Below are 17,795 nucleotides of genomic sequence, written 5' to 3'. Positions count from 1 at the left end.
GAAAAAGCCCTCTACCTCTCACTACAGTATGCTTAACAACATTCACTGCGTATGTAATAAGAGTATTAAAGGATCCAGATGTGAATTAGAAAAACAACTGTGTCTATTATAGCTGAATTTCAAACTACTGGAGTAAGATCAAGGAGGAAAGTTGTGGTTTATTCCAGAGCACCACCCACACAATTCTCTGAGTAGGTTACCAAATGACAGTAAATCTAACCAGTAAAATGCAAAACAAAGCTGTCACATCTGATTAAATTCCCAGTGACTGAATGGACAACAAAGAAGAGATTTTCTCTAACTTCTCAAGCTTTCAAAATAAACCTTGTATCATAACTTTCTAATTAACAACTGTTATTTTCTTTGGCTATAAAATATCACATATGATTCAACAAACTAGAGGAAGACTTACAGGACTATTGTATGGCAACAAAATTAAAGCTTCTCTTTTGAAATAGACACAGTTTGGTTTTGCACTCCAAACTTCAGAGAAGCGAAATTTCAAGACGCATTACAGAATAGGTGTTAGCAGAAAACAATACCTACACAGTGTTGTTGAAACAGCAAGGACTGCGGTTTAAGCGATATCAGCAAATACACTATTAACTTTGAAAGACTATATAATCAGTGCTGTATTTAATTTTGAAAACCATTTGCTTGCTTTGGGAAGTACTGCCAGGCAAGGCAAATGTGTTACCTTCCGCCATTTCTAGGAGGACCTAATTTCTATCCAAGTTATTTTTAACCTGTAAGGGACAACACACATGTATTTTCCTTAAATTTATAACCTGATTATAAAGGATTTGCTTTCAAAACTGGCAAGCAAGTTTAGGCACTCAGTCTGCAAGGCTGAGCCTGTCCCTGCCTGTGCAGGACAGGCACACCCATCGCTGCTTTTTGTCAGGGCACAGGACAGACCTGTCCCTTTGATGGGCAGAGACCTCAGCGTACCTCTGCAAACTCTCTGCTTTTCCTCAGGCATATACAGCCTCTGCTCTTCTCACTGGTACAAATTTGGGCACAGGTTCTCAAACTTTGGAACTAGCAAGCCGCTGCTAGTGGCCTTTATCCCGGACTGAGGGTCTGCGGCAAGCCGGAGCTCCGCCTGGCGTGCGCGACCAGGCAAGCAGCGGCCAGGTCACAGCCCCACACCACAGCCGGGAAGCGGGCAACCCTCGCAAGCCCCTTTGTGTCTAGTCAGCTCCAATGTAAACTACGCTTCCCCAGCACCCCTTCTGCTAGTGTCACGCTTGCCCCCTGGCTCTTGCAGCCATGGCGGGGGAGACTCTGCAGCACAGGCTACTGCGTATTTAGGCTGAATCCTGCCAAAGCCACCGAAACGCTGCCCCAGAGACCCAAGGGTGGGGGACAAGAAGGGGAAGGCTGCAGGCACAGCCCGCCTCAGGCAGGGAGCAAGGGGCATCTCCAAGGGAGCAGGAGGGAGCTCACCGGCGGCTGCGGGAGGAGAGAGGGCGCGGGAGGCTGTGACGGCTCTGGAGAGGCAACGCTGCCCGAGAAACGGGGGCCGGCCGGCCGGCCTGCCGGCCTGCCTGCCTGCACACCCCACCCCACACCCCCCCCGGGCTGAGCAGGGCCGGGCGCGCCCGAGGGGGCTGCTCACAACAGAAAACCGCCTGACCTGCCTGCTCACCGCCGCGCCGCGGAGCGGAGCGGAGCAGAGCACAGCTCCCACCACCGGGACGCACCTGCCCCGGGCAAGCCACCCGGCGGCCGCCTCTGCGCCTGCGCCGGCTGCAGCGCCGCCTGCAGCGCCGCTCGCCGTACCTCCGGCCCGCCAGGGGGCGCCGCGCGGCCGCGCCCGCCCTCCCCCTCCTCCCGGCTGCGCGCGGCGCCGCTTGTCGGCGGGGCTGGTCTCCGCGACAACAGCGCGGCCTACCCGGGCGGGCCGCGCCGCCGCCGCCGCCGCCGCCGCCGCCATGGGGAAGAAGCACAAGAAGCACAAGTCGGACAAGCACCCCTACGAGGGTGGGCAGAAAGGCCGCAAAGCGGGCTCGGGCTCTCGACCCTCGCTGCCGCCCGCCCCGCCGCGGCCCGGCCGGGCCCACCCTCCGGGGCGGTTTGAAAACTTGCGGGTGAAGCTGAGGGCGTGTGGGGAAGGGGGGCGGGGAGAGCGGCCTTCGTGCCGCCGGAGGGCCGGAGCGGGAGGCTGGGGCTCGGCGTCGGGGCTCGGCCCGGCCCGGCCGCTCCGCTGCCGGCGTGGGGAGAGAAGCAGAAGCAGCGGCAGCGGCCGGGTCCGGGCAGGAGGGGAGATCTGGCTCAGCCGGAGCCTTCGGAAGGAGGCCGGGGCGGCGGAGAGCTGCTGCGGCGTTGCTCGGGGCGAGCATGAGAGCATGTTTTCTGCGGTGCTCACGAGGCTTGCTTCTTTGCTCTTTTAAGAGTACGTAGAAAAGCCGCTGAAGCTGGTGCTGAAAGTTGGAGGAAGCGAAGTTGCTGAACTCTCCACGGGAAATGCAGGGCTTGATTCCAGCCTATACGAAGACAAATCTGAGCATGAAAAACACAAGGATAGGAAGAGGAAAAAGAGAAAGAAAGGGGAAAAACAAGTTCCTGGAGAAGAAAAGGAGAAAAGAAAGAGAAAAGTTAAGGTATCTATTCATGCTAGTGCACTTCAGCAAAAAAAAAAAGTGCTTCCACTTTCTCTAATGTTCACGTCAAAAGGTGGGCAGGTGTGACTGTAACTTGTATCCTTAAACTGGAATACATTCAAACTCAGTATATTAGTTTCGCTGATTCCTTTTCTGCAGGTACTTTTATTAGAAAAAGGTGAGCGAAGTCATCTGAAATTTCTCATCTTTCAAAAAATATTGGCGAGTATAAGAGCACAGAAAATTTAAAGGGGGGGAGGAATTCTAAATGTCTCTAAATGAATCCATCTATGTAAAACAGAATGAAGACTTTACAAGTTCTTAATTAAAAAGGAAAAAAAAAGTATTTCCCTCTCAGGGTTCTTAACGTGGTAAGTAATTGTAACACATTTATTTGAAGCATTATGGGTACCTCTAATTTTAAATTTCCTATTTCTTATTAGTTTTTCCAAAACCTTCAAAAATCATCTTAGGGGCTTTGCTGGAGACAATGCTCTGTGCAGAAAATAGTGTGGAGTCATTCCTATCATGCTATAAGTGGCTGTCTGTCACATTTTTTAAAAAAATAATTCTGTGATACATTGCATTGTATAGCTGAATTACTTTATTGTCCAGCAGATGGAGACAGTACACAAAGAATACAAGGTTTTAAAAGACTTACAAACAATTTCTTTTTTTTTTTTTTTTAAACTGTATGAGATGGTTTTGAAAAATCCAGAGAGCATTATGTACAGTAATAATGCTGGTTTTGCAGGTTCTCTAAGTTTCTGTAACAATCTTTCTCTTTCTAGGAGGATAAAAAGAAACGAGATCGAGACCATGCAGATAGTGATGGAGAACAGGAAATGAAATGTCAGACCCCTGTCAGATTGGAATTGCCACCAGAGAAACCATTGACAAGTACTTTATCAAAACAGGAAGGTAGGGGGAAAAAAAAGACATTTCTTTTGCTAATAGCAGTTTTTTCTTTAATTGACTCACATTTTATTGTTCTTTGTTTCTATAGCAAGTGACTTGACATTTTTTTCCATCTCAACGTTTTTCCCCTATCTCATATAAAAATTTGAAATTATGTACTGTATAATTCTTTTGCAGAGTGGTATCTGGTACCTATGTCAGAGTGAGCAGAATGTCAAGTAAGGCCAATGAGAAAAGTAGATCCCTTATATGTGTTGTGGGTTTTGCCACTGTATTCTTTTCATTTATGATGAATTCTCAAGTTGCATCACTTTTGTTTAGTTGGTTTCTAATATCTTGGAAGTTTAGTACCTCTTGCAGTCGGTTCTGTCTCACACCCTTTCTCCCCCTACTTCTTTTTGGTCTAGAGGTGGAGCAGACACCACTTCAGGAAGCTCTGAATCAACTCATGAGACAGCTGCAGAGGTAAATGTCTGTGCTACAGGCTTTCAGAGTTATGAAATGAAAATAACATACATTAAGGGAAGAGGTGTATAAAAAGCTGAGGGAAAATATTATTGCTAAATATATTGCTAACAGGACTGTTTTAGGAATTTAAGTACTAGTTTAAGAATGCATACTTATAACTTCTCAGCTTAGGCTTCCTGTAAACACCTCCAGTTTCAAATTTAAAGTACTTTTAAAAAACTTTCAAAAACAGGACAATTTTCCAATAGTGTGATGCTTTCTTTATAAGAACCTTTTTTCAGAGAGGCACAAGAGTTTGGAATGAACTTGCCAGAACTTCTTTTAGCTTGAGTTCTCCTATTTTTAGCATTATTTACTATAAAAAGGAAGTATGCACTTGAAAACTTAAACCATGTTCTCATACTGTCTTATTAACCAAATTTTTTATCTTTTGATGATAACAATCAGATTTGCAGAATTTGCAGTTCTTTCAAGTAGTCTGTGGTTTAAGATACTCTTTCTTGACCTTAAGAATATCTTTGTCTTGTACAAGAGTGGTTGAAAGATCTTTTCCTTTACCTGCCTCACCAGGTTAAGCTTGAAACTTTGTTTGCGAGTTCTCTCTTAACCTTAAATTTTCAAGACCTTGGTGTCAGTTTCAAGAAATGTAACAGTCAACTATCAAAAAGTGTGTGTGTTTGTTTTGGCTGCCTTTCCATGCACACAGAAAGCAGCAGCCGCTTTTGGATTTGAATCCTGTTTCAGTTGGAAGCTATTGTGCAAGTGTTCCACGGGTTTTGCAGAATATCTGCACTCTGTGCTTCTGCAGTATGTGTAGCAAAATGCTTTTTCACTGTTCTCTGGTAACTTGGCAACTGGGAGTAGAAATCCTTAAGTCATCAGTAAGCCTCAGGAAAAAGGCCTGAAATGGCAAGGGTTTCACCAGTGCGTGTAGTATCAGCACTGGTGTGGGAGGCCAGTCACTTGCTACAGAGTTTAGTGAAAAGCAAAAAAACAGTGGTTCTAGAGGAGAGATTCTTGCCAGCTTATCAAGTAAGACTGATCCTAAGGACAAGATACCAACCAACTGTATTTGATTTTAATGCTATTAGAAGCACCCAGGAACATCAGTGTATGTCAGAGATCACCAAAAGTCTTAGGAAATTTTAACATTAAAAAAAAAAATTAAGATTATATAATCTGAAAATTAACATAATCATACATATACACATTCTATCACAAGTTTTAGCAACAAGCTTTCCCTTCTGTTAATTTCAGAGTAAGCAATGAATGACAAGTATACATTCTTATGACATTTGTTCCCTTTATTTTTCAATGACTTAATTATAATATAAAACCACTTTTCGAAAAGCCAAAACCTAAAAAAAAAAAACCCAGCTTTTTTATTTTTTTATTAATCTTCTTGGGAACATAGGTAGTTATCAAAATGTAGAATTAACTTCTAAAATATGTTTGTAGCACTTTTTTGGTATGTGGGTTTGCATAGGGGATCTTTTCAACCTTCAAAAGTGGAAGATTATGCTGACACACGCCATTTCCAGCTTTATGTTTTTGATTTCTTTTCAGCTTAGTCCTTTCCTTTCTATTTAATTCCAAGCTCAATATGTTCTTTGTTATAAGTCAAAACATAAAAAACTGCCTTTTTGTTTCTTAACAGAAAGGATCCAAGTTCTTTCTTTTCATTTCCTGTGACTGACTTTATTGCCCCTGGCTATTCCATGATCATTAAAAACCCAATGGATTTTAGTACCATGAAAGAGAAGATCAAGAACAATGGGTACCAGTCCATAGAAGAATTAAAGGTAATTCTGTAAATTTAATTTTGACTACAGCGATGTATTATGCTCAATTGACTTGAACTCTAGTATTTTATGAGAATATGAAGATGCCAAAAGAACCACGACTTCTGCCTGAAGAAATGCTTCATGTTGAATTTTTGTGAGCGAGTAAGTTCTGGAAGTGAAAGAAAAAACACTTCTGGTTTGTAAATAATGCATCTCAAAGATGTGGATGGTTTCAGGTTTTATGCAGGATTAAACAGAACCTGTCAGTTTGTCCTTTAGCATGTCATTTTAGATCTTTACTGAAGAATAAAAATGTTAGCATTTCTGTCAGACTGCTCTCTCTTTTTTTTTTCTTTTTTTTTTCTGTTTCGTTTTTTTTTTTTTTTTTTTTTAAGGTATTGCCTCTCAAGGAGTCTGGTGAATTTATTGGCTTTGCCTGTCTGTTACTACTTCGTCACTTGCCTCCTGTCACCTTTGTGCTAGCTAGGCTTATCTAGTCATGTAGATCCACAACTAGTGAAGGCAAGATGAGCTCAGTCATGTTGGCAGCAACTGCTTAACCCTGTGCTGTAGTGTGTCTAGTGGATTTGAGGGCCTGTTTTGAAGGCCCCTAAAGCTTTCAAAAGATGTGGGGGCTTGTTTTGTCTTGTTTTCTTCAGCAGAAATATTCTCTAGTTCTTTACCAGGCTAGATGAGGACATGACAAGTGTAATTTGTGTGTAATTAACAGTTGAACTTAGGCAGATGTTAGTAAATAGTGTTGCTTGTATTTTCTTGCACATTCTTTAGAGCTCCAAAACTTAAGAAGAATATTCCCTGTTGTTTCAGCTGTTTCTGGTTAGTTTTTAATTTTAACTTTTTTGTTTTTGTAAATACCTGAAAATGTGATAAAACATATCTACCTGTAGAGGCTCTGCAGTGAGTATAGAAGTGAAGTTTCTAGCTCAGTCATTCAAGAAATGAACTTCAAATAAGCATACATTTCTTTGTATGAAACTTTGGCATATTCCTTATAATGATTTGACTTTGAATAGCAGCTTTTCTGTTTTTAAAGTTAGCTTTATTGTCTTTTTAAGTTGCTTCCCTTTGTTTTAATGACTGCTGATTGGTCAGGGAAGTGGTAATTTTAGCTAAGAGGGCTTTCATTAAAACTTTAAAAACTACAAAAAATACTGAACACTTAAGAATACTTTCAGCATGTTTATTGGGGTGCTAGTTTTGAGACTTGAACCTAATTTACATACTTTTGTTTAGATTTTTAATTAAATAGATTTCTTTAATTAATTAAAAATGTTCTTTGAAGTTTTTTTTTCCCTAAAGCTTAAGACACTGCATTTGCAACAAGGATTTTAATACAGTATACTATAAAATTCTTTCATTCCAAAATTATTAATGTCTGTACAGGACAACTTCAAACTGATGTGTACTAACGCAATGATTTACAACAAACCAGACACCATTTACTACAAAGCTGCAAAAAAACTGCTGCACTCAGGGATGAAGATACTTAGCCAGGTAATAGAAAATACAAACCAAAATACTAAAAAATATGCTTCTTCCTTTTTGATCCCTCTTTCATTCCACTTTTCTTACAGGAATCTCATGAAAATTAATAAAAACTTGCTTAACGTTTGTCAAATGGTTGCATGTTGCAATTTAAGTAGTACATTGTTTTAAGGCTTATGCTTTAGTACTGCTACCAGATCAGCTATTGAAGAGGTATTTGCATTTAATATTTAATTTTCTAAGCTGCCATTCTACTTGCTAGTTTACGAAAGAACTGAAATGAAATCATCCTCTGTGGGTAGGTTACAAAAAGAATAATTCAGTTAGCAAATAAAAGGATTCTGGTGTTTTTTAGGAGAGAATTCAGAGCCTGAAACAAAGTATAGAATTCATGGCTGACCTGCAGAAGACAAGGAAGCAGAAGGACAAGATGGAACTGCAGCAAACTGTGGAAGATGAAAATGGTCCTGGCAAAGACAAAGGAGAACCTGTGGATGGTGACACCAAAGCATTCAAAACACTTAGCAAAGAACACAAAAAGTGAAGTATTGTCTCAATAAGAATTATAGGGTACACCCTTTAAATGCAACTGAAGCAGGATGATTTTTAGGGATTAAAGAGTGGTTGTGGGTTTCTCCCTTCTGGTACTGCATATAGACTAAGACTTCATCTCAAGGGAGCAACATTTATATAAAGAGTCCTCATATACCAGAAATAACTAAGTTTAGAATATTTTATGATACCACCATTTTTTTATGTAGGTAACCCTGTGCTGCTCATCAACTCCATTCCTTCAATTATTTTCTATTTTAGTGTCTATTTCACATAAGTAGTATTGCTTTGGAGAAAGCTTGCAGATGTGATCTTTTAAACATTTTGGTACAAATAACTATATAGCCTATGTCAAGTACTTTTTTTTTTTTTTTTTGGCATAGTAGTTGTATTTGAAACATGTAAATGCATAGCTACAGAATGTATGTTTCCTGAAATATCTTTTAATATCTAGAAATACCCCTTTCAATGTTCTGAAATACTGGTGACTTTATTTTCACAGATTTGAAAATACAGATGGTAAAATTCAGAGTATCTAATATTTTATTTTACCAAAAATACCTTTGTTAGTTTTGTCGAAGTGATGACGTAAAATCTGGCAAAATGCTAAAGTAGGACATTAGTATGGCTGAAGTAAGCTAAACACAGAGACCTTTACAGTTACTAACATAAAAAAGCATTTGCTGATACAAATCTTTGTCACCTATTTTCACCAGCTATATTAAATACAGTCATATTAAATGGCGCTTTTGTGTTAGTTGTTTTGTCTACTAAAACAGTTTGCATAGTTGGCAAAAACAGTTTCATCACTGTATCCTTTTGTGATGTTTAGCCAAATGGTGTCTGTTAAAGCTAGTAACTAAGTTGTGTGGGTTTTATTCACAGGAAGGACAAAGATCTACTTGAAGACAAATTACGAAACAATAGCTTGGAAAGGGAACAAGAGCAGATTGATCGTATTGTTAGAGAATCTGGTGGAAAGTTAACAAGACGACTTGCAAACAGCCAGGTAAATCCTTGTGGATTTGGTAACTCCTTTCACTTTTTCATAAACCAGGCTTACTTAGCATCTTAAGTCCCTTGAAACTCAAGGTATGCTTTTACTACAGTTTACATAATTTTACACACGACTGATCATCTGTGTAACATCATACGGTTAAAATAAAAAAGGTGTATCTGTTGAATGCATGCTGAATTTCATCAGCAGAGCAAGTTCAGCTTAAATTTTCAGGAATTTTAGATAAAGTAGTAGAAAAGGATGAATATCAGGAACCTCAAGAAAATACACCAACTCTGACCTGCAAAAAAACCCCATAGTTCTGAAACAGCCACACATCTGATCAAAGGTTATTAATGTCACTGGAGAAGGAACCCAGTTTGGTAATACTGGGTCCATTTAATTTTCTGCATGAATTACATATTTTATCTCTTAGCCTCTGCAGAAACATTAATATTTATATAATTTCTTAATTCCTTGTGCCTATACCATAATAAAGTTACCTAGTGAAAATAAAGAAGTTAGAGCAGCACTCACTTGTGATTGATCTTTCCAAATCCCTTTCCAATTCTTATGGAAAAGACAGTTTCACTTGTTGTTTTTATTAGTTTAAGGACCATGAATTTCAACTAATATGTAAATTAAAATAGTCTGATCTTATTTCAGTATGAATTTGAAAGAAGAAAACCAGATGGTACAACAACTCTGGGCCTTCTTAATCCGGTTGACCTTACTGCGGGAGGTAAGTTGGCATTGTTCAGGTAACAACCCACTTCCACCTACCTGGTCTGCTGCTTATTTGCTGGGGCAGAGCAGCAAATATGCTGGCCAAGAACTGAATGCTTCTTTACAGTCTGATAAAGATCTGAATTTAAAAAGCTGCAGCTGAGGGAGCACATAGATGAGGACCAATTGTGGCTGTTGTTAGGAGCAGCTGGAAGGAGCCTGCAGTAGCTGTTGCTTCTCCTTTTTTATGTCAGCTGTTTGTGGGAGCTGCAAGATTGCCATTGGAGAAGAGACTACCTGCCCTATGCTTGGGCACATTTAATTCTTGGACTCCTTTTAAGTCTGGTCCACGTACAGAGTGCAGTGTCTGCTGACCCAGAAGGTCACAGATGTTCCAGAATTGGCCACTGAGAACTGAGTCCCAGATCATTTTGCCGTGTCAGTGCCATCTGTGTAGTGCCACTAGCTAAAAGAATGCAGGTGCTTGACTAACTAACTGCCAGCTCATTACAGAGCCGAACTAACTAGGTCTAGAAGAGACAGAAACCAAGCTGAAAACTTGAATTCCCCCTTCCCCTATTTGTGCAGTAGGAAACATCAGAAAGAATAAATAAAGTGTGGTCTTTCACATTAAGAATCAGATCCTCTTTAATGATGCAGCCTCTGTTAGGGGAGGACAGGACAGAGGAGGACTGATAGTGAAAACATAACATTTAGGTTGAATCTTCTATACTTAATTAGTATTACCACTTACTTGGTCCAGATTCATGTTTAAGACTACACACGGTCATTAGTGTGAAGCATTTGGAGAGGAAAACACACTTTGAGAGTTGTATCCTGTTTATTCTGAAGTTTCTGGCTACGAGTATTATTAAATGAGTTTGGACATCTTCCTATGTCACTTAACTATGCCTTCATTATTTCTGTATTTTGATATATCCTATTGTAGAACCAGGTTACTGCCCTGTAAAGCTGGGTATGACAGCAGGAAGACTTCAGTCGGGAGTTAATACGTTACAAGGGTTCAAAGAAGATAAAAGAAACAAGGTTACTCCAGGTAAGTGCTGATTTTTTTTAAAAATATAAATCCTCCTCCTTATATAAACAAAATATGTTGATCTCATTACTAGCACACAAATAGTTTGGAACTGGTTTTTTTTAATGATAAAGCACATTATTGCATGTATCTATCACACAACTAAGCAACACATCACAAAGTCTAGCTTAATTTACACATACAGAAGGGGAGGCACATTTAATAAATGTTCATCTGTATTGAGAAGACGAACTATACCAGATAGTTAAAGGTTTTTGCTAGCTTTGAAACAGCATAGTGGGGAGCCTGAGAACCTGTTACTGGCACCAGACTGAATTTTCATGTTGCATTAAGGCACACAGTATTGTTAATAAAACATTTGTAAATAAAAATGCATGATATAGATGTTACTAAAAGATATAACAGCGTGAACAGGTGGTATTCTGTGAAAGTTTGTTTTCGCCATAAGAAATATGTTCCTAAAAGTTTCTTTTGGGGGACTGTTTTACAACCCCTTCTCATTTTTATCTGATACATGCATATCAGAGGTAATAATTAGTACTGTCATTACTCATTAGTGACATACTTGAATTACGGACCCTATAGTTCCTATGCTCCAACATATGATTCTACATTTGCCAACATAAGCAAAGAAGATTCTGACTTAATCTATTCAACGTATGGGGAAGACTCTAATCAAGGATCTTTCAGGTAATCAAACAAGTAGGATGCATATTACTGCTTTCATGTACAGGAGCAGTTATGGGCTATGTCTTTACTGTTGAATGATGTCACTACTTTCTTTGTAGCCTACTGGGTTTTGTTTATTTGTTTTATAAGAGGATTTGCCTGTAAAGTGAAATTAGCCAAGATTGAAGGATTTTGATGTTACTGATACATAGGAACACAGTCTAAAATTTAAGTATATTTATGACTAACTCTGAAAGACTTGTGTTCAAAGCCAGAAAAATGTTGAGTGGTACAAATGATTATACAGACTGGATTTTTTTAACATTAATGAACTTAATTACTGCGTTGAGTGAGACACATCTTTGTTAATGTCAAATACTGAGCAAACTACTATAGTCATAGTGGGAGAGCTGAGTCCAGAGGTAGCGATTCCCAATTTAATTCTTAAATAGTGTGTACACTGCTTGATTTTTGTATTATTTACTACAGTAAAAATAATTAATTCTCATTGTTTTTATTATTCTTGTTTATAGAAACTTCAGAGTTAAAGTCCTTTTGTTTTATGAGAATCTCAAAAATGGAATATGCAGTGGTATAAATTCATATGAAATGTGGGAATACTTAAGTAAAGTGCAAATGCTCAGGGGCTGTGCAAGTTTGCTTTCAGTTCGATGCAGCTGCCTGAGGCAGTATACTTTTCCTAGTTTTTCAGTTTTTGTTAGGAGTCTGGGTTCCTCAGCTACAAAAGGCATGGATGATTAAACTAAAGCAAGCCATTTAGATCAAATTCTCTGCTACTTTTTGTGTTTTCTATGCTGTACCTATTAGTTTGACTTTAACTTTTTTCCATTGAATGTCTGGTTTGAAAGTAGTTACCTTAACTATCTTTTGATCTTTTAGTATTCATGACTTTTTGATGAAATCGCAAGATTATCCTTTCTTAATGGCTGATAGTTTGCTTGATGTTCTAACTAAAGGAGGACATTCTAGAGCTCTCAGAGAACTAGAAATGGTAAGAGTGGATTTGTGTACTGTCTGGTCTTTGGTTTTAGCACACCAGCTATAAAGCTAGAGAAAGATGCTGCTGCTCCTATTGATGGGCACCCTTTTAATTGGTAAAATTTGAAAGTGAACACTGATCTTTGTCTCCAGTGGATGGATTTTCTGGAAAGGGATTATTCTGACGTGAACAGTGAAACGTGAAAATTAACAAAGTATTGTAGATAGAGACAGAGTCACACATTCTTTCTCTGTCTGCTCTCCCACTCCCATTAGCACTAGCTCCTGTTCCATTTAAGTAAGAAAATATCAATAAGCAGTTGTTTAGAAATGAGGTGATCATGGACGGGTTTTCTTGTTGCTGTGGGAAGTTTATCACGTTCCTAGCAGCTGCTGTTTAGTTCAGGAGAATTAGTAACTACTTTTTCCCTTTACTTGGTGCAATGCTTTTAAACTCAAATATGTGCTATGTAAAAATACTAAAGAGCTACTCTTCAAATTCATAGGAGATTTCAGTACCTGTACGTGCCAAACATGACTGAAATTAAAGGGGCTGATTTGACAATCTTAATTGACAATCCAATAATTAGTTGAGAATCTCCACAAGACAGTTCCTGTTAACTAAAAGTCGATCTGAGTTTCACATCAGTGTAAACTGTTGCAATAAACAGATCATAGCCTTTTACTAATGGGTCAAATATTAGCTAAATTAATAGTAGAAGTAGTTCATGGATCAAAGATCAACCTTTAGCCCCAGTTCAGACCTTTGCTTAGCATTACTAGTTTAGCTCTTTTCTAGTACTCAATAATGACACTGACTTGCAGGGTTCAACCACTACTGTTGCAAGTATTGAGAGAAATACGTTATGTATAGAAACAGAATACATTTCAGCCTCTAATAATCATCCTCCTTTTTCTTTCTGCCCCCCAGTAAATAACCTCTGATGTGACATCACTGGGGAAAAGCATGTGGACTTTGCAAAAATCTATAAAATGTGTGCTGTAAAAGTGTATTTTAGCAAATGTTAATATCTGAAGAAAGCCCTCTAAAAAATAGCTACTTTGTAACTTGCTTTACAGAGAAAGCTCATTATGACATTGTATATTTACCTCACTTTAAAAATACTGCATTTTGTAAGGTTTTACTTTAACCTTAAAGAAAAGATTAATTTTAATGTATTCTTTAAAAATCCTTTCTCTATTCAGCCATTGGAGGAAGCTGAAGGCCCACATGAAAGAAGCAATGCAATAAAAGACATAAAGGTAAAATTTTTCTGTATCAACTAACTACTCTAACCACAGTTATAAAACTGCCTACAACTGTAAGGCCTATGCAGCTACACTGAGACTTTGACAAGCTGTAAATACACACTATGATGTGACTCGTGACAGCAGCATGCTCTTTTGTAGGCATTTGGAGAGTAAGAATCTCCAAAAAGTTAAGTCTTAAATGAGACTGTATGTCAAGAGAACTGGAAGAAAATGCTTATATATTTTTGTTTGCTATTGTTTAACTATGTGTTAGGTTGGCAGCTACAGTTGTTTTATTCCTATATTAATCTAGTTTGGTTTAACAGGAACTTGTAATATAAGTGTTAAATATCACATGATACATAGCTATTTTTGAGAAGTTTCTGAAATACCTTGTGCCCCTATAGGTATACAATATATTTCTCAAATCGTTCCACACGAACTTTATTCAGTTAGAAAAAGCATAGCACTAGTTCTAGGGAAAGGACTACCCTCCTGAAGCCTTCATCTGCACCCAGTTCCCAGGTTGGTTTTGAATTTTGGCCTCAGATCTTAAATAAATTCTCTTTTAGGTGAGCTCAGGGAATTATTTTTTTTACTGGGATGCTGGTCTTAAGTTACTGTATCATTTGTGCACACCCCCAGTGTTTTTGGCAGATGCCATTTTCTGTGTGAGTATGAAATGGAATAGTAAACTAACTGTAGAACAGTAAAAGTTTCACAGGGTGTCTTTTCACCTTTCCCTCTATATGTTCACATTTTTGTGGAGCAGACTAATTTTAACTAACTTTGTGTTCTGATTTTCCCCAGACAATTTTATTGCTTCAAGGCTGGTGTAAATATTATCTAAATTATTAGTTACTGCTTTATTTTTTTTAGATTATGGAAATTGATATTGGTGCCAGGCTGGACTCTACTAGTAATGACAGACTTACAGCACTAAAAGCAGTTACAAACTTTGGCATGCCTATAGAAGAGTTTGAGTCTGAGGGTGAGTTTTCTTGGTAATTGCACTTCTGGTATGTCTGTACCTGTTTCAATTTCTCAATCCTTTTGCATAGTCAGCCGTACCATATTTTATATTGTAATATAAGTAAATATACTCTCTTACTAGTTAGGACTTTTTGTTCTTCATTAAACAGAGGCTGAAATCTTCCAGAGGAAACTTGATGAAACAACGAAGCTTCTGAGAGAACTCCAGGATGCTCAGAACGAACGACTAAGTACAAAACCACCCCCTAATATGATTTGTCTTCTGGGTCCATCTTACAGAGAGATGCACTTGGGTAAATACACTCTTTCTGATCACTCTTGCAGGATTGATCAAGTCCCAACTTGTATCAACTCCATGAAAAACAAAAGTTTAACAGTTATAGTGCACAAGACATGCCCTGTTAGGCCTAGAAGATTTATTTACTTTTTTTTTTAATGTAAAGCCAGATGAAAGTTTTGAACAGTAGTTACAAGTATTTTGTCTTTCTTTATTAATAAATTTTTCTAGAACTGACTGGGAGCTTTCTCTATGCCATGGGGCAGATGACAGCCAAACACCTCTAACTCCATGATTCTTACAGTGTCTTTGAACAGGGATTGCTTAAGTATTACCACGTTCTTATTGTAAGGCTGGCTTTATTCCACGTTTGATCTAGTTATCAGTCTATTGTATTATACCAATTAATACCAGTCATACATTCTTTAATTATTGGAGCAAAGCTTCTTTTCTCACAGGTCAGTTACACAGTCCGTGTTAATAGCAGACTTCTAAGATAGACTGTGTGCAGAGGGTATCTGTTTTGCAAGTAAAACTAACTTATGCAATATCAACTACAGCATATGCGGTCTAAAATAACCACCTCAGTGTGAAAATTCCCCATTATTGGAGAAATAATACCAAGTTGGTATTACACCGAGTCTCAACCAGATCAAATATTACCTTTCTTAAAAAGTTTTAAGTACTTACAGCTTCCTTCTGGAGGGAAAACCACATTTGTAGCAACAAGAACAGTCTCTCTAGTTTATATACAAAACTAAATGCTGAATCCTGAAAGCCAGGCATTACTAACACAGCTGCTATGTGGGTGCCAGCAGATCTCTCCCAGCTGCTGTATTAGTGTGACCCAAGCATCATTAGCATACTCTTTAATTTGCTGTGTTTCTTCATGGCAGCAAGCCTTGGTCAGCAGCTGTTTCGTTCCTCCTGTTCTTCTTAACCATCTCTTTTATGGTTCCCCGTATATCTTGCATGATTGCACACAGTACAACAAAACTCTTCTGTTGCAGAGACATTATTTAATGCAGTTCCATTTGTACTTAAATCGCTAAAGTGTACAGGGTGAAGGGCTCATTTCAGTGATTTCGTGTCTATATATAGCATATAAATATATCCACCTATCTTTTCTAGCTGAGAGAGTAACCAATAACCTGAAAGAACTCGCACAACAAGTGACTCCAGGGGATATTGTTAGTACATACGGAATCCGGAAAGCAATGGGAATTTCAGTTCCTTTACCTGATACAGAAGAGAGCTGGGTAGATTTGACAGAGGGTGAGTATACAAAAATGTAGTGTAGCATCTGTTCAACTACAACAAAACCACATCTGCAAATCATTAAACTGACTTGTGGTAGAACTTGCAGTAACTTAGTTCCAACTTTCAGTTTCTCTCCCCTTTTTAAAATTCTGTTTCTAATGAAAAGTTGCTGTGTTTGGTCTCGGTCCAAAATTAATCATTTGGATGTATGGAACTTTGGTTCAACTACATAAAGTAGTTATTTTACCATTCATCTTACAGCATTGCCAAATTTTAAAGCATGGCAATCCATTCAATTTTAGTTTTTCCATGTAGTGTAAAGTTAAAAGAGTTAAAATTCCTCACTTGCTAAAACAAGGACATCATGCTTCCTTCTGCTCCAAGCTTTTGGCTGTGCACACCTTTTGCTTAATTTGGCCAGCTGTAGTGCTTTGTAAGTTGGCAGCATCAGTTCAACTCAACTCATCCAGCCAAAAGGAACTACTGTTTTTGCTGGATTAAGGAGTCAGGTCAGTGGAAAATCTTAAGTGCCAGAACCACATCTGCCCCTTGTGGCACACAAACTGTAAAAGCATACCCAGAGTTTGTGTTCATCCCCAATTTTTAAGGCAGGTAAGAATTTCCTTTCAAGAAACGTAATTCGCACAACAACTTTACTCAATCTGTGGTTTATAAAAAGTTACAGTTAAGATGTTATTTATGAGAAGAGTGGGATTACTTCAGGAACTTATCTTTTCAAGGAAACTGCTCAAGAAAATTTCAAAATTTTTGAGCAATTTCTTTTTCATAGCACTGTACAAGAGAGGCTGTGTAACAGAACCAACTGAAGTAATCTTTTCTTGCACTGTTATAGAACATACAGCTAACTCAGGACTATCTGCACAAATAGCAAATTACTTTAGGAGTATTCTATTATATATGCATTTCTTTCATTTAAAAGTTCTATATGCTAATTGACCTGGTATCCGTTGTAAACTTTCAGACTTTCAAGAACCTAGAAAGACTGTCACCATCCCTGAAAATGACTGTGGTCCAGTTACAGTCTGAAGCTCCAGTTAAGTTTACAGCTGTTTGTTTGATTCTATTTAAGAACCAGATAAACTTCCTTCAGGTGCATTCACTGAGCACTTGTATATTGTGTGTTAAACTACTTTTGTTTATTAAATTTTGGAACTGATGACATTTGAAATTGAATGGTTTGTATTGGAGTTACTTCTGCTACATAAATGCACTAAACTATTCTTTTTGCATTCCTTATTATTTTAAAGCAACTCTGCGGCATTTAAGTTTTCCTAGATTAAGTGTCTGGAAAAGTCAAAGCATAAGTGAAAATGTGCCTATATGGTGCAGGGACTCAACCAAAAGTTTCTAAAAGCAATGTATGGACTCTGTATCTGAATCTGGTTGGGGCAAAAATCATTAGTGTCTGAACATGTGAGTTTCCCTTTTTAAAACTACTGTGCAACTCTTATGATAATGAGGAATAGAAATAAACTTTTTAAATAAAACTGATGTAGCCTGATGAATTAACAAAGGATCAGCTTTGTGAGACTTTGACTGTGGATGAATCTCCTCTTTGAGAAACACCGCCATCTGCTCATAGTATTGTGAAACTTGAGGGCCAACTTAGAAACATACCATGATGATCAGGTGAGACTAACAAACCCACTTGCTGCCAGTAGGTAAAAACGCCAGCTTTCAGGCACAGAGGAGAATTCAAGCACTTTTGCAG

At 38.5% G+C, this 17,795-nt stretch overlaps 1 protein-coding gene across 1 annotated transcript; it reads left to right on the top strand.

The window, feature by feature from the left end:
- Nucleotides 1-1,807: 1,807 nt before the first annotated feature.
- Nucleotides 1,808-17,571, top strand: BRD7 (bromodomain containing 7). The gene is made up of 17 exons (XM_069793637.1): nucleotides 1,808-1,986; nucleotides 2,398-2,606; nucleotides 3,398-3,527; nucleotides 3,932-3,989; nucleotides 5,650-5,794; nucleotides 7,181-7,291; nucleotides 7,638-7,822; nucleotides 8,720-8,843; nucleotides 9,498-9,573; nucleotides 10,507-10,614; nucleotides 11,172-11,304; nucleotides 12,184-12,295; nucleotides 13,489-13,545; nucleotides 14,413-14,524; nucleotides 14,676-14,819; nucleotides 15,935-16,078; nucleotides 17,046-17,571. The coding sequence occupies exons 1-17, from the start codon at nucleotides 1,938-1,940 to the stop codon at nucleotides 17,108-17,110; spliced, it is 1,962 nt and encodes a 653-aa protein (XP_069649738.1). The 5' UTR covers nucleotides 1,808-1,937; the 3' UTR covers nucleotides 17,111-17,571.
- Nucleotides 17,572-17,795: the final 224 nt, after the last annotated feature.

This window comes from Haliaeetus albicilla, chromosome 10 (genome assembly GCF_947461875.1).
Source record: "Haliaeetus albicilla chromosome 10, bHalAlb1.1, whole genome shotgun sequence".
In the NCBI taxonomy this organism is placed as follows: domain Eukaryota; kingdom Metazoa; phylum Chordata; class Aves; order Accipitriformes; family Accipitridae; genus Haliaeetus; species Haliaeetus albicilla.
This window is presented reverse-complemented; position numbering and strand designations above follow the sequence as displayed.

What these genes read in the sequence shown, in the direction of transcription:
- BRD7 (XM_069793637.1), top strand. Translation starts at nt 1,938, where the DNA reads ATGGGGAAGAAGCACAAGAAGCACAAGTCGGACAAGCACCCCTACGAG. An exon ending in GGACAAGCACCCCTACGAGG is followed by an intron (nt 1,987 to 2,397) that starts GTGGGCAGAAAG and finishes TGCTCTTTTAAG; the next exon opens with AGTACGTAGAAAAGCCGCTG. An exon ending in CTGGGTAGATTTGACAGAGG is followed by an intron (nt 16,079 to 17,045) that starts GTGAGTATACAA and finishes GTAAACTTTCAG; the next exon opens with ACTTTCAAGAACCTAGAAAG.